Source organism: Lepisma saccharinum, chromosome 21 (genome assembly GCF_977018435.1).
Source record: "Lepisma saccharinum chromosome 21, izLepSacc3.1, whole genome shotgun sequence".
NCBI classification, from domain to species: Eukaryota; Metazoa; Arthropoda; class Insecta; order Zygentoma; family Lepismatidae; genus Lepisma; species Lepisma saccharinum.
Genome location: NC_139249.1, coordinates 26,102,769 through 26,130,553, shown reverse-complemented (window position 1 = coordinate 26,130,553; position 27,785 = coordinate 26,102,769). Strand labels below are relative to the sequence as shown.

At 39.4% G+C, this 27,785-nt stretch overlaps 1 protein-coding gene across 1 annotated transcript in view; it reads left to right on the top strand.

The window, feature by feature from the left end:
* The window catches only part of LOC146004403 (angiotensin-converting enzyme-like), a 74,516-nt gene that overhangs the window by 20,881 nt on the left and 25,850 nt on the right, over window positions 1-27,785 (top strand). The window contains exons 2-6 of the mRNA XM_083143235.1: window positions 3,682-3,819; window positions 7,594-7,752; window positions 8,656-8,800; window positions 12,269-12,412; window positions 24,118-24,312. Coding sequence (XP_082999361.1) covers window positions 3,682-3,819; window positions 7,594-7,752; window positions 8,656-8,800; window positions 12,269-12,412; window positions 24,118-24,312 — 781 coding nt within the window. The remainder of the gene's footprint in view (window positions 1-3,681; window positions 3,820-7,593; window positions 7,753-8,655; window positions 8,801-12,268; window positions 12,413-24,117; window positions 24,313-27,785) is intronic.

The following is a 27,785-nucleotide window of genomic DNA, read 5'->3' as shown; positions in this document are numbered from 1 at the left end:
ACTGTGCATAAAGTGGACTTAAAACAACAAATCAACAACAACAGGATTGACATTTGGCGTTTTCTATTGTCACACATAGTGATGTGAACCGGGTTCCGTGGCGGAGTGGTCAGTGTGAGTGTCCCTTCATCAATTTCATCATATCATCACTCATCCTCATCTTCGCGATTATCCAAAAGTGGCAGAAAAGCGAAGTAAAATAAACTAAATCAATCAACAAAGTGATGTGGGGTAGCAAACGACACTTAATTCACTCAGTGATATCATATTGATGTTCTTTTCTAATATAGACGAAATCTCTCTCTTTTGTCCTGTCCTCTCCTCAACGCTACTCTCTTCTTCTTCTGTTGGGTGACCTCAGGGAAGAGGTAATGGCATTCTGCACTCGACCCTCACACTTGCAGTTATTAGGCGTGAAGGTGAAGCAAGGGGTGACTAACATACTCTAGCCAGGAGTCCAAAGAACGATTTGCTTTGTTTTACAAGAGAGCGTCCTTCAAACCAAGAGGGTGTAAGGAGTATTCTTTTTGGAAGCGCACTGAAGTGAGGATCTCTCATCCACCCAGAGTACATTGGGAGTGGCAAAAACCGCTGAGACTTAGTAACATTACGTGCGCTATCTATAACTCGAAACTTGTAAGAGGCAGAGAAGTGATATGAAGCATCTCTGGAAGTTTTCGGTGATTACTTAATGCAAAATTGACACTGACTGAACTATCGTTGTTCCATTAACTATAAAAACTATAGCCGACCTCAGTGGCGAAGTGGTTAGCACAGTACACTGCGACACCAGGTTCGAATTCCTGCCTGCGTATGGGTGTTCTTTGTGAGCGTCCCATCATCCTCATCGTCGCGATTATCCAAAAGTAAAAAAAGCGACACTAAAAAACAACTATAGCTTCAACTGACAGTTCACATGAAAACTTTCCTTGAGTCGATCTCAGTAACGGAATGGTTAGCATAACGCACTACGACGTCAGAAGTCCCAGGTTCGAATCCCGGCTTTGGAATGGGTGTTCTTTGTTCTTCATCAATTTAATTAGCCAAAGGTGGTGAAAAGCGACGTCAAATAACAAAAATCGAAAACGTTTGGCGATTAGCTAAAAGTTTCCTTCAGAGCTCTCGTTGTAGAAAATGATATTTGAAAAGTCTCCCTGTTCTATAATCGATAGCATTAATATAAGGTTTCGTTTCAACTAGCTCCGTCATAATATCACATAATCTTCTTGCAAGCCATTAATTAATTAAATGTTTAGAATGCTGGTCACTATTACATCACACACACACACACACACACACACACACACACACAAACACACCACAATACAACCAGAGTTTCGAATCACATCACATCACTTCATCATTCATTCTGATTGAAGCGATTAACCTAGGCAGATAAGAAGCAACAAAATAAGCACAAATACATTTACAGCTTCAGTGACAATGGTTCGTGAAAGAAGGGTCTGTGAAGTAGAAACATGTTTCAGATCTTTCCGTTATATAAAGGTGGTTTGAGCGAAATATCTCCCAAAATCCGGTTGCGAAATAGTTTCACAATAATGTCGCTGCGACAGTTTTCTTACACACCCTACTTAGCAAAATATCATTACATGCTGAAAAACAATCTAAAACTCCCAGCTGATGTTGAGAGTGATGTTTTAGCTCTTAATTCCAACCAACAAGGCGTGACGTCAGCAGGATCCTTCCGTTTCATTTGTTTGCCACAACAGAGCGACAGAGAAATGGTAGTGTTTTGTACCACTTTCCCTCGCCGTAGGACGTACCAGGAAACAGGAGAAAATCTCTGACTTCTTATCTTTCACAATCCGCCGCCATCCAGTTAGGAATTAACTTGTATGACTGTCTCTACGGTGCTTGAAGCCGCTGCGACGGGGGCAGAAAGCGTTTCAGTGATTGCCAGAGGATCCAACATGGCGGCCGCATCCGTCCCCGTACGTTGATGACCCTTGTCAGAGATTCACGCAGCTGTAAGGCTTGGAGATGTATAAAACATAAGAGAGAATTCCAACTTTTGTTGCTGTAGGAGAGACTGGCGAAGAGGAAATATCAAAATATGATCTTATTAAGTAAAGTTTTCACATCAAATTTGCTGGAATTCACAAATGCATGTGAAGAAATTATGAACGACAGTACCGATGCATTATAAAGTCTTTCTAAAGAGCATATTTTTGTGCCAGATCATTCCTGCTGGTGTTTAACCAGTTTATATGTATGTATATGCTTGTGAGACTTTCCTTTGTTTCTTTCTCTTAGTGAATAAGCCTTATATATACTTGACTGTATTTATTTTATTTTTTAAAATATTCTGTGGCTATTCTCAACATCTAACAGTTTTTTAAAGCAGCCACAATTTCCGACAAGCAAACCACCGCTTTGCACTCATTTTAAACGGTCTTTATTTCCTTATGATACGGTCCAGGTATTAAGCGTATGGCTACAAGGCTTGGTCTTCACGGCCAGAAAAAAGAGAAATCATAAGCAGATGTATTCTGTGTGAATTCTTGCTGTATCATGATTCAATGTACTTGAATGTTTCGGACATTAAGTCCAGTTTCTATTAAATATGTTAATTGTTCACCGTCTGGTTTTTATCTTGTGCCTCTTATGTTAATCTACATTACCATGTCCTTCACTCCGAACCTATCAATTTGGCGCTGTGGACAGGATTCGAACCTTATAATTTCTTCTTCCTGGGAGCACAGATCAAGGGAGACAACTAGCATCACAATGTCGTAGGCTTTGATATTTATGGATAGGGAGATGCTGACGAAATAAACTATTTGCGTTTAGCTACAAAGAAAAATATATTTTTTAATAGTAGCATCTTGTATGTGTCATTATTATTTGAGGGTATACAAAGGGTACAATATAATCAAAGAGGGGTGTAGTGGGTGCCCCATTTCACCCTCGGTGGGGCTCATGCTGTGTCGTCCCTATATGTTTGTGATTGACGCTTCATCCATCTCATCCTATCACCATTCATCCTCACCTTCGCAATTAGCCAAACGTGGCAGAAAAGTGAAGTAAAATCAATTAAATCAAGGAATTTAGGGGGTACGGCACCCACTTGCAAAACAATTGGGAGTACCCCTCTTCCCTGTGCCAGTGATAGACTATATTAGACTTCAGGTTCAGCCACTCCTAAAATAAATTTCTGACTTGACGCCAATTATCCTTTCCTTCCGCAGGAATTTCTCCAGGGTGGTGCAACCAAGGTACTTTTTCCAGCGGAGGAGGCAATGGAGGAATATTTTCCCATATCATTGTGTCACCCCCTGAAAAAACCGTCCTGCAATGCCCTTGTAATAAGTAATTAAAGTAAATCACTATGACTGGAATATATATTTTCGGCTGGCATTCATTTTCCACGGGCCACCCTTTGCTCCTCCTTCCGGACGCCCATGGCTACATGAAATTTTCATGTTGTTGTAGCAAATTTTATATGTTAAGAAAAGTAACTATAGCCTTGTTCTTATCACTTGTTGAAAACGTCTAAAGCTTTCACGTTGTTCAATAAGATCCACCGTTTCAGTTACAATGCACGTATTAACGCATGGCATCACTGATAAAGTTACATGTAGATGGGCGTTGCCATATTTAACATGTAATGAGAAGAGGAAGAGGAAATATGAAATAATAACTTCTTATTCTTGTCTCCAGGGTTACAACAGGAACCTGCCAGAGGCCTTGGAGTTCCTGAGGGAATACGACAGAGAGGCTTCCGGGATGTGCTACCGAGTGATGTCGTCACAATGGAACTTCAGCACCAACATCACGGATCCCAATAAAAAGAGAATGGTAATGAAAACATGTACATAATTTCGATCCGTGTCCATGTCTAATTTCATTTCATTTATTAATAAGAACTCACTAGTAGCCTATATCCCATTTATGCGCACGACCACTGAATCAGATTCCTCAATGGTCAAGTTATCGACTTGATGTAGCACTCTCTAACTTCTGGACGAAGTATAGGGCTAGTAATGTACAGTGGGATCCATAAGTATTATCAAGCAAATTGTCCATCACCACGTTTATTCCCTTTGTTTTATGCAATGAGAGCTTCAAGAACTGGCACAAAATACCAAACAATCTGCTTACAACCTCTGAACAAGTATACGTAAAAATACAGTCCTTAAAAATACGTAGGATGAAGATAAGAACCAACGAAAGTAGTCGTGGACAATTTGCTGAGCAATACTTATGGATCCCACTGTACCACCAGAGGTTAAGGTTAAGTTCACACGTGTCCAGAGTATCGCTAAAATGAAAACAAAGGTTGTTTGGGGATATGGACACCTTCCGGCCGTGACTGGCTCTTTGGCTGTGTGCGAGAATCGTCTGGAGGGGAATCAGTGTAATGATGGAAGATAGGCAACCCGCAACACTCAAAACGTTATATTTTTCGGCGGTTTTTGACCCTGCTACTTCGCTGCTTTTGACGAACGGTATCAGCTGGCTTTCCTTATTCATTGAAACCCGCAAAATACTCATTATTGCGAAGCTAGGACCCAGAGGCTACGTCTGCCTGACACAAAACCATTCAAATCCTCAACACTTTCTTTTTTGCTGTTTCCGGTTCTCTTCAACAGCAAATATTGTCTATTGATCTTTCCCGACGGAAAGGAAAAAATTGAGACCTCTTTCGTTATGAAATTTTATCGTCTGTTCATAACACCATGCCCTAACGATCAGCGCCCGAATTAAACTTTTGACTTATTCTGGGAGGCTTGTCACTGATGATGGATTTAGATGTTCGTGTACAGGAATAACAATAATTTATATTAACATTATCATAACACTTATTAATAATAACAGTAACTAGAAGAAAACTTTCAAATAATATAAAAACTACACTCTGTGCCATGAGTTAGTGTTTCCACGTGCAGAAAGCGGTGTTGCCACACGTATGATTTTTGCCAAGTTGTACATGATACCTTATGCTGTCAACATGTCGCTCGCAGTTCAGAGAATGGAAGACCCTTTCATTTTCTAACCGTTAGGCTTAGCTGCGTCTTGGACTCCTGTGAGACATAAGTTTTGCGATGCAGTATACCACACAAATTTCCCGTCATCATGGCAACTGGACCAACGATTGGTCCCTCTCTGCTCTCGTGTGCAAGAGAATTCCAACTCTCATCGCGCGGGGAATACACATTGATTTCCTTACACAAATACAGTATCTTTACGGAGTATCTATTGTTCCACTGCTTACAATTTTAATTTTTCGTGAATTGTTATCCTGTGTTCAAACACACTAATGACTCATTTCTCGTTAAATAAAAAAAATAATTTAATTGAATGATATTGGAATGAGGATCCCAAGATTTCATTAAATCCAGTGGTTGACAAGTAATTTTATATTTGCCAACAAGATCGGACATAATCGAACCAATACGATTAAGGATAAGACCATAATTTATTTATTAATATTTAATTCCAAGGGCGCATATTGATATACGTATAAAATTTTAAAAAATTAGAAAGCTTTTTACGAGTAAAATTGTTGGGATCGGGTCTTCGATTCAAAAGAAAAATAAATTACCTGGCTGCAGTCTCGCTTAGTTTGAGAACTACTGTTCTAAGACATCCTATCTACCTTTCCTTAAATGTATTACGTATTATTGCCCTTCTTTTAGCCAATAGTAACACAATATTGTTAAGTGTTTCTTGATATTGACATATTGGTTAGTTTCTCAATAGATGTTGGTCATAGTACAGGGTGAGTCAAAAGTCAGGCTACATAGGGATGTATAGTATGGATTCAATGTGTGCACCTTGAACATCAATGCATCTGTGCACGCGACATTCCCAGTTCTCCAGAACCTTTTGCAGAACGTCCTGCATATTGATGCCTACACATTGCAGAATGCGTTCCTTCAGATTCTGGATGTTCTTAATCTTAGCTGAGTAGACTAGCGCCTTTATATGACCCCAAAGGACAAAATCCATTGGTGTCAGGTCTGGAGACTACGGTGGCCGTTCAACGGGACCACGGCGACGGATCCATGCACCAGAAAACTGGACATTCGACCATTCACGGACAATTAACCCGTAACTTCCTATGTAACCTGACTTTTGACTCATCCTGTATTGTTGTGGAGAAAGCGGATGAAATCATTTCTAGGAAGGACGAAAATTTACCATTGTTTTTTAGGGGAATCCCTTCCACTCCCCTTTAACCCGCACCCAGACTACATTTACTTTATATCGGGTGACAAGAAATAACCCGTACTAATGTTTGTGATCATAAAGTTATTAAACCGAAACAATTGAGCAAAACAACACTGAAGAACAATGACATGGGACCTTAGGAACAAGATGTTCAACTGGTTTCGAAGTGGCCTCCCTGGGCGGCGATACAGAGGTCCAAACGGGCTTTGAAATGTTGGGCAATGGGCCGCAGGTCCTCGGGCGACAATCGGTTCCACTCACGACGCAGCAATTGCTTCAGCGACTCCAAACTGTGGTGGCATTTAGCACATACCCTGGCCTCCAAAATCGACCACAGACTGTAGTCCATTGGGTTGAGGTCCGGCGAGTAGGGCGGCCATTCCGTCGATGCGATGAAGTCCGGAAAATGGGTTCTGCACCACGCTTGCGTCATTTTCGCCCTGTGGGCCGGAGCGGATACTTGCTGGAACGTCCATTGCGTATCGCCGAAGTGCTGCTGGGCCCACGAAAGGACAACGTTCTCGAGAATGTTGCGGCGGTACACTTCTCGGTTGCTTTTGACCCCTTGATCCACGAAAACCAGGGTCGTCTTGCCGCTTGCGCAAATTCCGCCCCACACCATGACCGACTGCGGATTTTGGCGGTGTTGGACGATGGCTGAGGTACCGGGAGCCCCTGCAGACCAGGTCCTGTTGTTTTGGTGGTTGTGCGCCTGCTCCACGGTGAACAGCTTCTCGTCTGTGAAAAGAATGCGCTCCCATTGCTGACCTGCGGCCCGGCACTTCAGAAGGCGGCATCTTTTGAGTCGCAGGCGCTTGATTTCGTCCGTGTGAAGCTGAACTTTTTGGAGCTTGTACGCCTTGAGGTTGAAGTTCTTTCTCGCCATTTGCCGCACCGATTCGCGGTTGATCGCGATCTCACGGGCGACTTTTCTCATGGAGACCCTCGGATTTCGCTGAACTCGCTTTTTGATGATCTTGCGGTTCTGGGACGTGTTGACGGTAGGCTTTCTTCCTCTTCCGGGACGGTCGCCTTCATGGCCGAGCTCCTTGAATCGCCGAACTGCATCTGAGACTGTCATTTTTGGAACACCCAGCAAACGAACAATTTCACATTGACGCTTTCCCTGACGCCACAGTTAAAAAATTGCACTGCGTTTGGTTGACAGTCTGAAACACAAAGACTGTAATCGCTATGAAGCCGAAACAACAAGTACAGTTACAAAAGACTATGGAGAATCCAATAACAGAACAGTTATTTGGCTACGATACACTACATTCTTGGCAGGATACGCCAAACTTTGTACGGGTTATTTCTTGTCACCCTGTATAATACTAACTATAACTTACTATACAATTTGAAGCAGAAAATGTTTGAATGTTATCTCCTCATTTTCAGCTCGAGGAGCAGCTTATGTATGCAAAGTTCCACAAGGTATCCTGGAAGAAGGCAACCAGCTTCGCGTGGAAGACCTTCCTCGATCCTCTCATCCGGAGGCAGTTCAAGTTGCTCGCTGTGCTGGGGCGGGCGGCTCTGCCGGACGACAAACTCAACGAGGTGAGTGACAAGAGAGTCAAGAACTCGCTTTTAAGAAAAATGGTTTCCGTTTCATACTAAATTAAACTTGTTTATAGCTTGTGTGTTGCCTGTGGAAATTTTTGGCACCGTCAGTAGCCTAGAGAAAATACATAAATGTTCTGCGTATACCATAGACCTTGGATTTAGTGTGCCAATTGCTTTTATTATTATTTCCAGTAAGTCATCTTGACGGAGTTTTCCTGAAAGCATGAAAAAGTATATACTCCGTCTCGGTAATCTGTAAAGAAAGGCCGAACATAACGGCAGAGAAGGGGAGAAAGCGGGTGGGCGGTTCCCTTCCCACGCGTTCATTGGCCGAGTCCTCTCGAGTCCTATTTGTGCAGAGAATTTGTTTTCGTTCGCTTATTGCAGAGATTTCCGGAACAGTGTGTACTTTAAAGCCTGAATCACACGATATTTGATTTCCTGCTAGATTTCCCTCTTGGACTTGAACTAGTGGTGTGGTAATTTCTCATATGCTAATTTTCACCTCTCTGTACTCGTTACCGTACTTGTTGGTAGACTTTTTGTTCCCAGCAGGCATTGCGCAGAGCAGACAAGACGAAAAGATGGATGAACGACTTGAGGAAGCAGGTCTTAGGACAACAGATACAGCTGCTATTTTCCTTAGAATGGCCAAAATTAAAAGTCAAACAGAGATACAGTTTTCAGACTATACAGTTTGGAAGAGAGGTTGGCGCTTGTATCTTCCCAGTACATCCGTAGGCTTAAGATCTGGAAACCTTGGAGACCATTCAACAGATTCCGCAAAAGAACGAATCAAATTAAGTTAGTTATGATAGTATATCGATACTTTTGTCCCACCGTGTAGCTTAAATAACGAGTGTTTGTAGTTAGTGTTCTGATGTCCGTTTCTCACAGATGCAGCAGTTGGTGGCAGAGATGAAGGACATGTACTCCAAAGGCAAGATCTGCCCCTACAACCCCCTGGCGGCAGAATCCGAAACCAGCCTCTCCTCCTACATTTCTGAGTTGAGGGCAGATTGTGACTTGGCTTTGGAACCGGGTAAGAAATACGTTTTTGTGAAAGGAAATAATTAATGAAAAGTGCGCGCAATTTTGATTCTATAGTTTATATCTAGCAACTCAATTCTCGATGTTACTTTTGTTTCTTGTTCAATTATAGTAAATAATCGAACTTTTACTTGACTTGAATTCGTAACACTTCACGACCAATAACATTAATTGAGGGAAGAGGAGAATTAAAAAGAAACATTTACTATTTACTATATCTTGAGATTATTGTAACAAAGTAATAATTTCTTGACAATTTATTTCAATTTACAAAAGTAAAACACGTTTTAGAAGTTCTATTTTCATATACCTATAGAAAGCAGAGTAAACCTAATAATGTAATTTCATACAATAGTGACTTTTTAAAAATATATATTCCTTGGAGTCTTGCATTACTATTACTATTACTGAATTATCTAGTTGGTTGCTTATGTAAGGTTCTGTAAGCTGTTCTAACTGAAAAGTAAACTTGGTAAGCTAAAATTATATTTCGCTACAAATGCATGTTGTGATAAAATTAGGTTTGTGTGATTAAATACGTGTTTCTCTCTTTTTACATGAAATATGTTTTCATTTCGAGATAAATATGTCAAGATTAACATTTTCAGGTACATATAAACGTCTCTTTTTTGTCTTCGAAATAGTGAAAATATTTCTTTTTTTATGAAAACATAACTCTGGTTTTAAAAAAAATATATCCCGGGTGGTCCAAAAGTCCCGGAATGGTCACATATCGTGAGAAATACACATCGAATCGGAAAACGAAAAAATACATGTTTAATAAGTGAAAGAAAGCTATTCAATGATATCACACTTGATTCCCCAACCCCTGCCCACTGGAGGGGGGGGGCAACTGTGAAATTTTAAATGGAAACCCCCATTTTGTATTGTAGAATCGGAAAGAGGACTTCATTCCGAGTCCAACGAGCTATCAACCATCCTCCTAGCTCAATTAGGAACGGAGATATAGCGATTTTAAATTTTCGCAAATAAATAAATAAATAAATAAATAAATTTAAAAATTTAAAGTAAAAATTTCATAAAACCCATAAAATTTTCAGAGACACTCTGCCCCTAATTGAGCTAGAGTGAAAGAGATTACAGATTCGGAATCTGCACGTCAAGACCTTTCAATAGAGTATATGGTACCCCCCCCCCCCATATCTCCGTTCCTAATTGAGCTAGGAGAATGGTTGAAAGCTCGTTGGACTCGGAATGAAGTCCTTTTTCCGATTCTACAATACAATATGGGGGTTTCTATTTAAAATTTCACAGTTGCCCCCCCTCACAGTGGGCAGGGGGTGGGGAATCAAGTGTGATATCATGGAATAGCTTTCTTCCACTTATTAAACACGTATATTTTCGTTTTCCGATTCGATGTGTATTTCTCACGATATGTGACCGTTCCGGGACTTTTGGACCACCCGCTATATATCCATATATTAGCAGTATAAACTTAGGTGCCACAAGAATTCTTCGAAACAATTAGTTTACTGAAAAATCCACTTTCATCATTTCTTTACTGTATAGCGCCTGTCTCCTGCGCTATCTTATTCTATTTTTCTTTCTTTTGCGAGAGGTTATCTACTAGACGAATGTATTATTTAGAGAAAGAGAGCATTTATGTACACTGTATCTCTACCTCTTCCCCAATCCATTTAAAATAAATTGTTTGACTGCCGGGAGATGGGGAGGGGTAATGGTCCCCAGTCTTCTGGACTTACTTTGGGGTGCAGAAAGTTTCTTGGCCCCATCCCATCAAAATCGGCGCCTATGCCTTTCTTAATTTCCAAAGTGAAATCCATTATTGCTGAAACTCGTTGTTAGAATCTGCACAGATCCTAAGGTATCGAATACGAAAATGTGTGTGCTATTTGAAATATAGCATTATGAATATTACTTGTGTCTCTTCAACTACTTTAACTTCACGATTACGTCACATGGTGTACAGTCACCAGAAGTAATAATGGAACACTCTAATCCTGAATGATTTGTGTGTGTTGCCTAATTCTACGGCGATGGCAGAACTTGATATTGAAATTCGCTCATCGCCATAGGGTTAGGTAACACACACAACCCATTGCAGGTAAACGGATATCTCAGTACATATGCGTTTTATTTTCATTGCTGCTGACTGTACATCGATGATTCGCTACCACAATTTATTCTACTTATCTGTGGCTTTGTTTCGACACGCATAATTCTCCCTCATTGCATATATCAATTTGATAAAGGTAATATTTTTGTTCCTATGCATTATTTATATTCAGTACACATTAGATTATTTGTGACGGCGTTCAGGGTTTTAAGTTATGCTCGATTCCCCCACAATTTATTGACTCTTTTTACATTCAAACAATGATTGTGATGCATGGTTTAGGACAGTTCACTACTGACAGGTACCTCTATATATGTACGACTTTCCTGTCATAGGTAAAACAAGGATTCTCCTATAGGAACGTTACTTTATCGTTTTCTAAGAATCAGGACGCTCCTATACAACGGTCTCTTTCCCAAACGAACATTTTGTGGATTTCGTTGGAAACGCAGATAAATTATATTTTGTTAATTTAATAAAACTGCAAAAGTTAAAGAAAATATCTATTACTTACAAATTATGAAAAGCCAGAAAGGCAGAAGACTAAATTATCAGCTTAGCAACCCTCAGACAGTTGAAGATTACTTAGTTACCATATCAACAAGATCGGGTATAAGAGCGAGAAAATTTCGACAGCTGCCCAACCGTCCCGTCAACAGGGTCTTCACCTTCGAGACGTAGACTTAGCTGTCTGAGGATCACTTCGGAAATCTGGAAGGGGGAGAGTTTCTCACCTAAACCCAACCAGGACCTTCGTTTGGTTATCTTCTTCTTTATTTTATGGCTCACACCGCGTTTGCAGTTTCTAGCCAAAGGTGCTCAGTTCAGGTTCTATTGTTAATAATATCGTTTGATTATCATCATCAGAGTCAGAAATAAGGCGACCCAGGGTCTTTACCCAGGGGTACCTAATTCTCACCACTAACGAGATTTTTAGTATTTCCACAGGATCAAGCAACGTCAAGAAGACCTACACAAACATCATTCTTGGAATAGCGGTATTACATACATGAGCTGATGATATTCAGATCATATTAGAAAAGACAGCAACATTATCATAATAAATAATCAGATAATATAAACACAATCTGTACAATCTGATAAATTCCGACCTGTATCGCTGGCAACGAACTAGGTGTTACCTCAGCGTTACTAAAGAGTCCGATATAGAAGATAAACGATACCTGTGGTGTCCAAGGAGCCGGACGCGGGTACGTGACACTACTCACTAGTCCGTGTTTTACTTTCACGTTGTTCAATTGTCAATTCGCTCCATCTGTTGATCTAGAGTTTATTTACATGATCTTAGCTCAAATCATTTACTGAAGAATGAGGAGCTAAATGTTTCTTCTCCTTCCATAGAACTGACTCGCACTCTGGCATACTCCAGAGACTACAGCGAACAGCTGCACGTATGGAGAGCTTGGAGAGACACCGTCGGTCGACCAATGAAAAGCAAGTTCCTCAGATTCATCCAGTTAGCGAACGAAGCCTCTCATCTCAACGGTAAGTACTTGCATCAGAGAGCACAACTCATAAGTGTACGTGACTGTACAACTCCACTCATTCAACCTCGAACGGTAAACTGAAGCTTAATCTCTTCTCTTTCTGTGTCAACGCGTTTATTCTTCCTTTCCATACATCTCTAATTTTATGTTCGTTCCCTGCTCTTCTCCCCACTTACTCTCTCTCTCTCTCTCTCTCTCTCTCTCTCTCTCTGTGTGTGTGTGTGTCTCTGTGCATGCTTGTCTATGACAATCTGATTCCTTCTGCCACAGAAAGGAAGATATAGAAAGAGGGACATAAAGAGACAGAGATAGAAAAGTAGAAAATAAAAATAAAAAGAAGAAAAACAGAAGGTAGATAAAGATAAAGATAGAAATTGAGACAAAATGGAGGAAAAAAGAAAGATACATGGAGAAAGTGAGAGAAGGTTAGAAAGAAAAAAGAAGCAAAGGATGAAGAAAATTAGATAGATAGATAGATAGATAGATAGAGAGAGAGAGAGAGAGAGAGAGAGAGAGAGAGAGAGAGAGAGAGAGAGAGAGAGAGAGAGAGAAGGAGTGCACGCGAGAATAGATGCCGAATTGAAAATATTTTGTCAATCCTTGGTCCCACGCAAACGAGATTCTCTGACTCAACTGACCCATCCATCTTTTGCATTAAATAGCTTAGCTTCTCCATAATAGCTTACCGGTGCTGTTAGAGAAATGTTCTTACCTGAGGGGTGGGGTGCTTCTCAGCCTCACACTTTTTCTTTATCATCAAGAAACCATTTTGTTACTGACTCACTGCTTCCTTTGTTGTTTATATATGTGCAGTTTTTATTAATTATAATAATTACAAGAATTACCATCATTAATAAGAAATAATAACCAATTAATGTATGAGTGTCACACCCATATTTTACCATTTACTAAGAGTCTCAAAAACCATAATATTTTTTCATTAATGCTTTTTTGTTTATACAGGTGCAGTTGTTGATTTATAATAATTACAAAACTTACCATCATTACCAACCAATTGTACACTCTCACTAGCATGAGTGTCTCGAATGTCATGCATTCAAAGATGGCTCCTGATAGGCCCACCTAGTGCATTTTGCATCCTATTTACATTTTATTTATATTTTGTGGACAAAAGTAATGCAGAAACATTGGGAACACCATATGAAACAATGTAATTTATTTTCAATTTTTTATAAAAAAAATTGCAGTTGAAACATCGAAAAAATAGAGATGGTGGGCCTGACAGCCCCTCCTCGGGTAAGCTAGAGTTAAAGTAATGAAAAAAAAAAATAGAATCAGAAAATTTCCGGCAGGTAGGCAGGGCATAACGGAAGTTCGAAACGAAAGAAAAATGACGCTCGTTCAGACACCGTTCGTGCAGTATTTCATGGTCTACCGATGAACATCGACTTTTCTTGATGCAGAAAAGTGATGTTGTTATCTGATACCTGTTGACCTTGCGTCTACAATACTGAGCACGGCGAGGCACGAGTGCCTACTGAGATGGGAGCCGTAATAAGCTCTGAACTGCTTTAAACTGTGCTTATGCCCTAAACATGGGTCGCAGAAGCTAGGGTGACAGGAATTAGCGATGAAAGTGAAAATTTCGCGATTAATCTTTTCGCGCTCATTCTCTTTTCGACATTGTTTATTTCGATGATAATTCGCTTCATGGTTATTCCTTTGGCAGTATTTCCACATGCGGTCTTTATTTTCCTACTTATTACTTGATCGTGAATGTTTATATTGTTTTATGTCGGCGTATTTAATAGCATTTATACTTAAAATGTTGAAGAATTACCAGAACTAATAGAATTGTCATAATATTTTCCTTTCACATATCTTTATATGCTTCAATCGATTGTACATATTTGTAGTAAATTTTACATGAAATTAAACATTCTTAGATTTTACAATTATGCATTTGTGCCATAGCAAGCGCCAGATATTCTTAAGACCAGCGAGTATTATTGAATACGTGACTTTAAAAAGCTACAGAAAAGAGTTAAAACATCCAACCCCCTGCCCCAGCATCACCGATTCGATCACAAATAGTGCCAATGGTTTGTACATCGTCTGTGCACGAATGTACACACAAACATTTCCTTTGTGTGTGTGTGTGTGTGTGTGTGTGTGTGTGTGTATGGTTTCTTGCGTGCACATTCGTGCACAAACTTTTGGTATCATTGTGGTGTTATTTCGAAAATGTAGAGGGAGGGAGTGTAGCATTTAGACAGTGACTTTCAGTGCTATCTTTCCACAATCGTCCGTAGCTACAATGAAAATGAACAATGGATTTATGAAATAGACGCAGCGACCAAACAGATTGAAACCACAGATGAGGGTATCATAATTCTCTTATCTGTGATGAAACGTTCCTGCCTTACCCAGGAGTCAAAGCTACAGCGCCTAGAAGTTAGGCAACTTTATCGTCACGAAGGTTATAATCCATATTCATTGGTGTTCGCAAAAACGAACCATTTCGTTGTCGGAAAAAAATCGTGTGGATGTTTCTTAAAATATAAAGGGTGTTAATCACTGCTTCCTTGTATTCATTTAGTGTTTTTCAAGCACATTTCATGTTATTAGAGATGTAGAATGTGCTTAGAAATGTGCAATATTAGTTCTTGAAGTTAAATATTTGAGCCATTTTAATATGCAACTAACATACCTAAGGTAGGCAGAAAAGATTTTATTAAAAAATTACGTTTAGGCCATACTGGGTACATATGCACCCAATATGGCCTAGTGATATATATATTTTGTTCTTTCACATCAAAATATGCATCAGAAATTGTAAAGAAAGTACAACTATGTTGTTTTTATAGGTAGATAAGTATATTGATACACTTACATTTTATTTACAAAATGACATGTAAGATTTACACAAAGAAATAACATTGTTTACAAACCAATGTCACAATTTGTTACCAAAAGACTATGGATTACACATCACAGTCGGGGCAAATGAAAGGTCCTTCATCATCCTTAGTGAGTTCCACACACACTAACAAATGTCACATTTGCGCATGTCTTTGACGATATATTCCTATGTAGGCTATATTGAGTACACCTTACATAGTGTTCTTTTTTCCTTCGTTATAAACAGTGCTTGATATTAAAGTCTAAACTAAGTACATTGTTGTAAAGCATAAATTATGAGCTATCATAATATGTACTAGAGATATATACACCTCTCACTTGGAAGATGCTGTAAGTAATACCTTACACATGCAATAGCCTATTAGATCACATAGAACACGATCACGAGGTCCAGCTATTTCCCTTCTTTGTCCTCTAGTTTCTGCACCATTGGTTCAGTCAACAGGTTCAATCACGTCATTCGGACAGTCTAAATGTCATACTAACGTCATTTGTTGAATTAACCTTGTAACTACTTCGGAATAGCAAATAGGCCATATTGGGTACTAGGCCATATTGTGTTCAGGTACGTTACATGTTTTACCATATTTTGATACATATTATGTGCATATTTCATGAATGAACGTTATCCTTTCACGTTTATATTTTTCTGTGTTATTCACTACATCTTTATTACTTTTGAAAAGTGAATTTCTGTTGTTATTATCCACCTTGAAATACTATAAGATTTCCACAAAAAAATAATCTTCCATGCATTATCGTATAGGGTAGGTCATGGGTTGTACTGCAATTTGTGTTAATTATTACAGTGCTACATAAATTACCTACAATTATATTCACGATTGACTGAGCAAGCACTAATTCCATTAACAATGCGAACACTTTCCTTGGTGCTGCTCTTTGATCGTTCGTGTTCTTTCTGCTGTAAAAATGACGTCACTGGCCAAAGAGGTTTCTAACGGAAACTCACCTTCTGGGCGTAACCGGAAATTGAACGCAAAAGCGCAAAGGAAGATCATTTTGGGCGTCTTTCTTCTATGTTTTCAACAAAAACAGAACAGGTTGACACAGCTCAAGGACAATTAGGGTTCAAAACGAAAGTTTGTAATAATAGGAATCTGTCTTATGACGTCTTGTATCCTGTGTATGGATGAAGAGTATGAGACTGCTTATTTGTATATTTTATTTCAATTCGTTGCCCCCACATTGAGGGTAATAGAATTTGAGATAAAATATCATTCAGTTTTATGACATTGTTTCTTATTTATAAATATATAGTGTCAGTGGCGAAAACTTTTGAAAGTGGATACTTTTGTTTTATAAGTTTATACAGTTGGTAATGGGAGCCTCGTGGTCTATAAATAGGAATGAAGAGTAGAAATATGTGAAAATTGAGGGAAACGTGAAAAACTGATAATTCCGATTGAAAAAAAGTGTGTAGGGCATCTGACTGCCATGTGAGAGATCCGGTTCGATTCCGTGGTAAATGATCTAAGGAAGGAATTATTCCAGCCTTGTCCTCGCATAAAGCGGCTATGGAGCTCACCCAGCCTCAAATCAACGGTTACCTAGGGGCAACCCTGACCACATCACCTTCAAAATGGCAGAAATCGAGAATGTGTGGGGCTTTACCTCCACATCCCCTAAATGTGCCTTCATGGAACGGTGCTATATGCACAGGGAACTTTTAACTTTATTTACCTTGATAATGTCATAAAAATTCCTCACCCTTCTTTACATGAATCATTATATTAACTTTAATAATATCTATATGACCATGGATAGTATAAATAATAGTATGTGGAATTGTAAGTAAAATATACAAAATTCCAGTTTCTCTTGTACTCTCAGAAGTTGATTACACTTCTGTAACATGACAATAATTGGATAGAAAGCATGTGAATGGGTGACTTCCATAAGCAGTCCGCCACATTAACAAATACAATAATAATAATTCAAGTTTTTGAATCGTCTTGAGTCCCATGGACCCATTCAAGCTGTATTGTATTACCTTATTTTGAATCTCAGGTAGAGACTGTCAAAAACAAAATATCGCAGGAAAGATTCAATCTTCGCAATGCATTTTCAGTTAATATACACATACACATGTGAACATTGTAAATGTTGTAAACATTAAAGAGAGAGATTTTTTGTTAAAATGGAAGGGAGGGAAACATTTTCCACTGTTTATTTTTTTCCGTGCAGCTTTTGATTCCCCGCCATATAGGGAGTTTCCTAAAGTAGCTACCTATTTTGGTGAAATAGAGAAAACTGATATACAAAGAATTTTATTTCCTAAACAGTATACAAGATATGGTTACATAGAACGATTATTATTTTTTTATGTATACGGATAAAAGTAGTCAAGCTACTTTCGGAGGTATGTGCTTATGCCCTGGTACCTGAAAATTAACCCAGGGCGTCAGTTCCGTGAATTTTTTACGGATTCCCCCGCTTTTCTTTGATTCATCCTTGATTTCCATTATTTTTTTAATTACAATAATTCACTGTGACATTGGCAAGAATGTCCCAGTGTGAAGAACCAAATTTGTTCGGTTTTCCTGAACAAATTTGGTTTTACATCATTCTACAAGGTAAGAAGATTAAGATAAAGGTTAGAAATAGTAGGAAGTAAATAAGTGTTAGTGTTTAACATTAATATTATTTATGATCACAGATACGAAATTACATAAGTGTGTAATTGGGTGGGTAATGTTTTCTTAGGATAAGTTTTATTGTGTGTCGTGTGCATTAGTGTTGATGGATGAGATGAGGAATGGACATTAACACGATTCTATGAATGTTAAGCATGGTCTATGTTCTAGTATGTTATGTTTGAGATAGTGAGAGTATTATTGGCTTTGAGATGTACGTATTAATAGTAGGAAGAGATATGAAAGAACGAGTGGTACCTGATGCAAGGAGACTTGCGGGAGACCAGCAAGAGTTGGTCGGACTGGGATGAACATCGGTACGACGGTTGGTACCCGGGACATCATCAGGAAGGGAAGAAGTAGGGAGGGATTTCCTGGGAAGTATCGGGTACATTAGTACGTTCGGTAGTGGATATATAGAGAATTGTCAAGAATCAGTGAGAGAAGTTTGCAGTGTGTTTAGTAACGAGAATAAAAAAGGGGGTGTAAGATTACAATTTAAGAAAGAAACGAAAAAGAAGAATCTTGGTTAAATTCGGTTGGTTCCTAGGTCGAGTCCTTGCAGTGTTATCCTTTGCCTTTCTCCGGGGAGACGTAACCTTTTTTCGTTTTGGCGTATCACTGTCTTCTGTATTAGTGTCTCCTTCTTGATGTTCCTGTGGGAGGTTCTGCTTCATTATCCTCTTGGTGATCTTAGTCCTAAGGAGAGATGTCCTGTTGTTGAGTTTGTCGAAGGTGGATTCTTTGTGATCTTCTGGGGGGTATATTACATTCCGGAGGTAGGGGTTGAATGGGGAGGTGAGTGATGCAGGATTTGAAGAGGGAATGTTCCTCTTTCGACACCAGGTTTGTTAAGTCGTTTAGTGACGTAAAGTGCTCGGGATTTCTTATTAACTGGTACGTGTTGAAGTTTGGTAGCTTTTGTCTTAAATCTTCGATTTGTTTCTTTGATGTCTGGCAAAAGAAGGCTTTATGTTCCGGTGTGTCCGTCTCGGTTTTACATTTCAGGCATTTATCAGTCTGTCTGAGGTTGTGCTTATTTAGGTGTTGACCGTAGGGACCGTGTCCCGTTAGGAAATGTATGAGACCTCTCGTGGGATGGAAATGGTCAATCGAAAGTCGTTCTTTTATGTTTGGAAGGAAGCTGTGAAGTCTCCTTCCTTGCGTAGCTTGTGTCCATTCCTGTTGCCAGACGCTAAACAAGTGGTTGTAAATTTCTGGTACCGTGGCAGGGCGTATTCCAATTAGTTTATAGATTTCGTCCTCTTGTCCATTTCTAAAGTAATACTTTGATGCTCTAGTTTTAATAACGATTTCAATAGGCTGTAGGCCCGCAATCATGAGAAGAGCCAGGGTTGAGGTTGTTCTGAATGCACCCGTTAGGCGAAGTATCACTTTGCGTTGTGAAGATCTCAATCTGTTTTTAATGTACTGTTTACTGGTTTCCATGGCCCACAGGGGCGAGCCATAGGAAATAATAGAATTATATATGGTAATGAGATATGTTTTTATGTGTGATAGTGGAAGGTTGTAGTTTGCTGAACTCAATGTGGCTAGACTGTTTATAGTTGTTTCGGCCTGGGTTGTTGCCAGGGCTATGTGTCTGTTAAAAAACATCTTCTCTTGAAGAGTAATGCCAAGGTATTTAGCTTCTCTTACTCTTTTTAAATTTCTTTCTCCGAGTTTGATTTGAGGGTTTCTTTGTAACTTCCCCTTAAGGATAATATAATGAGTCTTTTCCGAAGCTATTTTGAGTTTAGCATGATCACACCAATTGGATAGCATATTGATTGCAGTGGATGCTTTATCTTCGATTTCCCTTCTTGAGTTACCGGAAGTGAGCATGATAATGTCATCCGCATAAGCTATGATCTGGTCTATGTCTGGATGGTCTTGTAGTTTCATAAGCGCAGGCTCCAAGTTAGTATTCCAAAGCTCGGGTCCCAGAATGGAACCCTGAGGACAACCTTTTGACGTGATCTTACTCATTTGTAGATCCGGATATTTGATGCTAATTTTTCTGTTAGAGAAATAACTTTTCAGAAGTAGGAAGAGTGTACCTGGGCAGTTCATATTTTTAAGTGTTTGAAAAAGGCTGGGCCACCACAAGTTGTCAAATGCCCCGGCGATGTCCACCATGATTCCAACCATGTACTTGTTTGGAGTGTTTTGTGTTGTAGACGATAGCAGGCGTAATGCATCGTCAGTGCATTTACCTTTCGTGAACTCAAATTGTATCCCTGATATGGGTTTGAGCAGGCGAAATTCTTTGAGTCTTTTTAGGATAAGTTTCTCGAAGAGTTTTCCCAAAACGTTGAGAAGGCATATTGGTCTGTATGAATTGACCCTGGTTTCATCTTTATTTGGATGTTTCTTGATGATTATTAAGTTTGCTTCCTTCCAGGTTTCTGGGAATATCTTCTGAACAAGTCACTCATTAAATAGTTGAGTAATGTAAGGCGTAAGTACTGGGGTGATTTCTTGTATTATTTCCACAGGAATTCCGTCTGGTCCCGGGGACTTCTTCATTTTCATGCTGCTTATTTCGTTTTCTACTTCCTGGGTAGTGAAAGGTAATATTGGTGATTCTGGATATGGCTGGTGATAGATTTTTCTTGTATCCTTATTTTCCTCGCTGTCGTTTTCAGGTTTGTCGTCTGGTATGAGATTCTTCATTAAGAAGTTGATGGTTTCTTCCAAGTCCTTTGTCATATTCGTGTTGTTCTCGTCATTAATTAAGGTGGAAATGGTTTGCGGTTTTTTTATTTTGCCGGTAGCGATTTTATACGGAGTGCCCCATTTATTTATTTCCAGACGTTTTTCGATGAAGATATTCCATTGTTGTGTCTTATAATTTAGTAGCTCGGTTTCGTATTGCTTTTTTTTGGCACGGTAAATCTGGAAGTTGGCATTTCTGTATTGTGCGATGATGGATTTTTGATATAGTTTCCTGGCTTTTTGCATTTGTTTCTTAAGGTTGGTTAATTTCTTTGGCCATGGCTTCCTCTTCATTTTCCTTTGGTTATTTCTGGGTGATGAATTTTCAATTGCTTGTCTGATGTTTGCAGAGAGTTCCTCTGCGAGCGTGTTGAGTGATTTTTGTTGGTCCAATTGTTCAGGGATAATGAGCTTTTCTAGGAATTTTTGATGATCGATTTTTCTCCAGTTCAATATGTTCTCCTGGTTTGTCTGTTCAAGCTGATGTTGCTTGTAGATTAAGTCGAATAGTATTAAGTTGTGGTCGCTTGTTGTGGCGAGATCTATAACTTTCCAGTTTTGGACATCGCCCAAGGCCCTTGCATTCGTGAGTGTTAGATCAATGTTGCTTGAGGCGCCCGCCCTTCCCCTGTAGGTGGGGGGATTATCTGGCTGATTTTCGACTTGTAGGTTGTGCTCAGAAATGAATTCCTCCATGGCTACCCCCTTGGTGTCGGTTTCTTGGCTGTACCACCACGGAGAGGAGGAGTTCGTGTCAGCTGTGATTATGATCTTGTAGTTTTTGTACGCATTGCAGATCAGATCGATTTTTTCCAAATATGGGTCTATGTCATGGCTGAATTGAAAATAACTATTTATTAGGATCCAAGAACCATGCTCGGAAGATATTTGAGCGCAATTTATGTGTGTGTCACAAAATTGTGCTATTTTGGTGATTGTTAGATTTCTGTTTAGGTTAATTATTGCTGCCATGGTTTGATTGCGGTCCTGAATTGTGTGAACGTTGAGTGGTATGTAGGGAATTTTGTTTTTGGATGTGTATGGTTCTTGCATGAGAATTATGTCAATGTATTGCTCTTTGCAGTAATTGATTGTTTCAAGTGTTGCAAGCTTGCTTCTTCTGGTGTTGATCTGTGCAACGCGTATCTTGTCGTTATCTATGAGTGCCGTACTAATTGGTGGCATCGGGGCCATTCGTTTGTAGCTATGAACTCCATTCTCCCGTGTGCCCTTACAAAGTCCGCGTAAACATCGTCAAGTACCAGGGACTCTCCGCGACGTCCGAAAGCTGTCTCGGTTAGCCGGAGCAGCTCCTCTGTGTCGGTAGGAAGGTTGTAAGTTTTTAACGTTATCCTGTCCACTGCTTCTGGTATGGGGAAGGTAATAGTTTTGCCCTTGCTATGCTTCTTCCTGACTAGTAGTCTCAGTGCAGTAATGAGAATATCTCTCTCTTCTAGGCGTGAAAGTTTCAAGTTGTGTTCGAAGTTTCTATATATTAGGTACGGATCCGAGGGATGGGATGAGTGTTCTGGCGAGGGTGATGGAGGTTCCGAGTCTGTATCGAGATCGGTGTCATATAAGTCAAGTGTGTCTTCTGCAGTGAGTTCAATTTTCTTGAATGTGAGAGGGGTGTGAGATGATGTGTCAGATGTAGGTGTTCGTGTCAGAGCAGGTTTTATTACCTCAATTGGGGCAGAAGGTGTTGGAAAAGGGTCGTTGAGGATGGAATGGGTGTTTGTAGTGAATTTTATATTCTCCGATAGGTTGGACGGTTCAGTAGAGAGGTCGAGAAGGGTTGGGGGATTGAAGTATGTGCTATATGGGTACATGAAGGGGGGAGCTTCTGGGTTTAGCGTGGAAGAGTTTACTAAATCGATTGCTTTTTTTAGTCGGTATGCTGCCGCTCTTTTAGCGTTTCTTTTTCTTCTACTTGGTGGATTTCTTTTCCGTTTTGTTTTAGGGGTGTTCTCCATAGTCTGTCTTGTCCACTAGTCTTTGCCACATGAGGGTGTATGTTGGGCAGTCTTTGTTGTCTTTACTATTGCATGTTTTGTTCCTGTTTTTACATGGAATGCATGTTTTCGGTTGGTTTTTTTTTATCACAGTGTTGGCGTTCATGATTCTCATTTCCACAATGGGTGCACAAGGGTTTGTTTTTGCAGTATTTTACTACGTGGCCCAGATCTCCACATTTCAGGCAACGTGCAACCACGATATAATCTTTGATGAAAAGAGATAGGAACGGTAAATATACGTTTTCTGTGCGAAGAAGGATTTTTCTAATTTTACTTGTGGTTTGTACAACTAGATGTACTGTGTTGCTGTTACGGGGTCCTGTTTTAAATCTCACATTGAAATCATTTGTGTATTCTTCATATGGAATTGATTCTTGGAGATTTAGGCTGTAAAATTCTGTGTAAAATTCCTCTGGGTCTTTATTGGCCGGAACGTCATATATGATCAGAAGTGGATCCTTTTTTCGAGGGTTTTCTACTTTGATGTTGTGTTTAGGAAGATCTTTATTATTAATTAATTTCTCGGCTCCTTCTCTGGAAGCTGTTTCCACTATCACCCTTTGATTTGTGGTTCTTATGCTTTTGATTTTGTTATTTTCCCTCACTGGATTTACTGTGGTGGTCAAGATTTCCTGTATCTTCTTAGCACTCATTTTCCTATCTAGAGAAGGAATTATATATAATTCCTATAGAGAAGGAATTTACACAGTCATTACGTTGGCATAATAGTAAATTCATCATTATACAAAAATTCATTTTTCCTTGGAACAAATAAATACGGCCGTGACACGTATGGGTTGTAATGACCGCAATTGATTTCAATTGGGACGCTTCAACCCGTAAGTAACCGTGACTGTATCCTACAACAATTTACTTCATAAATAATATATCAGACCACTGTTGTTCCGTACATATACAGTTGGATACAAAAATATTACTTGGCAACATTCTCACCAACATCTCAGTACAATTCCACTCCTTAAAAAACACAGACAAAAATAAATGGAAATAACGATTCACAATCCAGCTGGTATCCAAAAGTTCATTCAATCCTGTGTATAGTATAGTTCAAAGGTTATGTGGGTGCAAATTGTCCACCAACGTTTTCCATTCCTTCCCTTTCATCTCTATTATTTTGGTTTTGTACAGTGGGATCCACTAGTATTGGTCGGCAAATTGTCCATGACTATTTTCATTAATTTTTCTCTTACATCCTATGTGTTTTTAAGCTATAGATTTTTATGTATGCTGGTGCAGAAGTTGTCAACATCTTGTTTTGAGTTTTCTTTTAATTATTGAAGCTCTTATTGGGTCAAATAAAGTACACGAACATGGTGATGGACAATTTGCACGGTAATGCTCATGGGTCCCACTGTACTGGAGTTTTTGGAAAGAGTGTCAACTTATGACACGTGATTCTTTCTTCGTTCCAGGATTCGCTGACGCAGGGGAGTTCTGGAGGGCTTCCTACGACGACAGCCCCAACTTCGAGGAGAGCATAAGCGAGTTGTGGGCGACAGTGGCGCCGCTCTACAGGCAGCTGCATGCGTACGTGAGGCGCCGATTGATGGACCGATACGGCCCTGATCGTGTGAGGCCGGACGGTCCTATTCCAGCCCACTTGCTCGGTATGTATTTGTATTTTTGGATATTTAGTTCGCCTGCCCAGGTAAAGCGCAATGAATATGATGATAGTGAAATGAAACAAATTAACGAACAAACGCCATATCCGGAATTCTAACTCTCGAACAATTGTTAACATCATGTTGGCATCATAAATTACAACTGAGACAAGTTAATTGGCATTGCTAAAAGAGAAGAACAAAATATTACCCCCTGAAAAGAAATAGAGTTCAAACAGCTTATTTTATAACCAGATAATATACGTCATGGACAGGGGTCACAGGTTCGGATCCTGACCTGGGCATGGATGTTTGTGAGTGTTCTGTCATCAAACTCATCCCAATCTTTGCAAATTAGCCACAAGTGGCTCAAGAAGCGAAGTAAAATAAAGCAAATCAATCAATCAGTCATGGGCGCCGACATTTTTTTTTGTAAGTCATGTAGGCCATGGATAAAACTTGAATAGTACAAATAATAACAATAATGATTGTTATCATGGCTATTATTATTGTTATAAAACAATAAAAACAATATTATTTCAAATTTATTATTATTATATCCTTGGACGGACGTTTCCACTTGATCCGTCGGATGTGGTGAATATCCAAAATATTTTTTTTTTCATTATTTTGTACAATTCATACAGTTAGTGTCCTGAAATGTATAGTTATTCTATTTTGTTGTTAAATTTGCACACCTCGTTCAAGAAAAAACTTAAAAATTAGAGAAAAACTTTGTCATAAAGTTTATATTGTGTGACCTCTCACACAAAACTCCCATTTTTTTGGAAATTTGAAAACTGTGAAACCATTTATTCTTTGGATTTATGGATAGAATATGAAACATAAACTGGTTTATGTATTTTACACTATTTTTCTTTTATCTAACGCAGATTCTACTAAGGCTATTCTGATCGAATACAAACTACTGAACTTATTTATGTTGTTAACAATAAATATAACAAGCTTTCTGGTTTTTCGTAACTTGAAATGAACAATGCCAATTTCCGGGACGGTGGTAACGTAATGGTTCGATTCCTCCTGTTACGTTTTCATCCCTACGACTATGATATATGTTGCCCTGGTGGCCGAAGGCTTTGAGTGGTCAATTCGACGAATGTTTGATGTTCGAGTCCCGGTTTGGAGATGATGGTCTCTTTGTGACTGTCCCATCATCAATGTTATCGCTTTATTCATCATAGTCTTTGCGATTAATCCATAGTGGTTGAAAACACACGTGAAATAAGAACAACATCAAACAAATGTAACACTGCATTTTACTTCTCAGAACGAACTCAAAAGTCAACCTCATTTCCACGTACTACACTCCGGATACTTCAGCCTTGCAGGTCAACGAGGCTCTGGCGTCTGAAGCTACGGCCAGCAGAAATCTCCAGTAGGGTTGTGTGTTGTCCTGTGTTATGTCCATATATGTGCTAAAGCTTATTTATAGCCTCTGCTTTTAACATGGAGATTTTAGTTCCCAGAGACACGTGTTGATTTTAATTACGGTAAGAGGCTGGGCCTTACCCTGTGGTGGGTGTGACTTTAATCCCTGAAGATGAGAGTGACGTTAGCTCTCGAAAGCTTGGGAGAAAGAGAGAGAGGAGGAGGGAGAGAGAGGGAAGGAGAGAGACGATAGAGAAAGACAGAAAAAAGAAAGAACAAATTACCCAAGTGCTGACACATCCAAAAAATTAATTTTAATCAATAACTGTATCAGGTCCAGTTTAATGTACAGAAAAGCTAATCGAGACTGGACCTACAGTTGAAAGTGGTATCCGAACCACTATGTGCTTCCACCAAGTATCGAACCCGAGATTTAAATTAAAAAGAGAGGTACAATTTATTATATAGAATGGATTATGTTAAACTAAATTTGGATCTAATAATCCACTATCAATTAATAGTAATATACACTGGCGTACGCAGAGGGGCTGATGGGGCTACAGCCCCCTCCGAAATTTTGAGAAAATTAACATTTTCAAATTAAGGTAGTGAAGAACTCTGGACAAAACAGAGTGATAAATGCAAACTTTATATTTTTTTGATAGTAGAAAGTTCTAAAAATACGAAATATCTTATTGTGTATGCAACCCTCTAGAAAGGAACTAAGTCCTATCTACCTTTAGAATTCCAGCCCCTCCTGAAAACAAATCCTGCGTACGCCAGTGTTAATATAGACAAGATCCCATTGCATTCAATCCCTTAATTACAGCCCTGCAACGTTACCGCTACCTCATCACGGAGGTAACCCTCCCCCCCCCCCCAACACACACACTTTCTTTTCTCCACGTGAAGCTAGTAACGGATGACAAACCTCTGCCCCCTTAACGAAAAGAATCAATTCACACATTGTACTGCAATTTTCTTAATTACACTTAACCAACCATCATCGGCAAATGTCAAAGGACAGGGCAGGGATTAAAGTGCAGGCTTCCTGGTTAACATTAAATGCTCCGTCGTAAAGCCACAAGCGCACACCTTTCCACATTTGCATCGAAAGCAGAGAAGCAAAGCAAGAAATAACGGTTCAGAATGGCTGAAACGCAAGTTGTGTGCAACGAACCGCGACTGCAACGCCACCTGCACGCGGGAACACCTTCGGCTCACAGGGAACGTGCCTCATACAAATGTTGCTCAGCGATTGACGAGTGTAATGCTTCTTTTATGGGTGCTGTGCAGGTGAGCAAACAAATCGAACCGCACGGTCGATTGTTGAACTCCAGCAACTTCCGGTTGGTACTCTTGTTTCAATTAAGGAGAAGGTGAGAGTGATAGGAATGAAGACATAAAGACGGGAAGGAGAGAAATATAAAATGGAAGAGGAATAGAAAAATAAAGACAGAAGGAATATGGGAGGAGATATATATGAAGGGATAGACAGAGTGAGGAAGAGAAAGAAAGGAAAATGAAGGGACAGAAAGAGATAGAGATAGAGTAAAATAAAGAAAGAGGGAAAGCGAGAAATATATATAAATCGAGAAAGATTTGAAGAAATTGAGAGCTAACAATTCAAATTATCAATCTCAAACAAAATTACATTCAAATGCAATTTCAAGTATTTTCACAACTGTATTGTACTTCGCTTTTCCGCAATATTTGGCTAAACGCGAAGATGAGGATTAATTATGATATGATTAAATTGATGAACATCCATGCCCAGGCCGGGTTTCGAACATGTGACCCTTGGCGTTGTAGCACGTTGTGATTACCACTCTGCCCCGGAGGTCGGCAGAGAGTAATGAAAAGAAAGAGCGAAGTAAAGAGAAAAAATAAATCAAGAGAGATTTACACAAAGACATTGGACAAATGGAAAGCTTGGTGTCTGTATGAGAGACAGGAGAAGATATATATATATATATATAGAAGAGAGAGAGAGAGAGAGAGGGAGGGAGAGAATTCAACTCCAATGGAACAAGTAGACATAAGAATATTCTGCTCTTAAGAAGTAAAATTTATCACTTTGCAATTTAGAA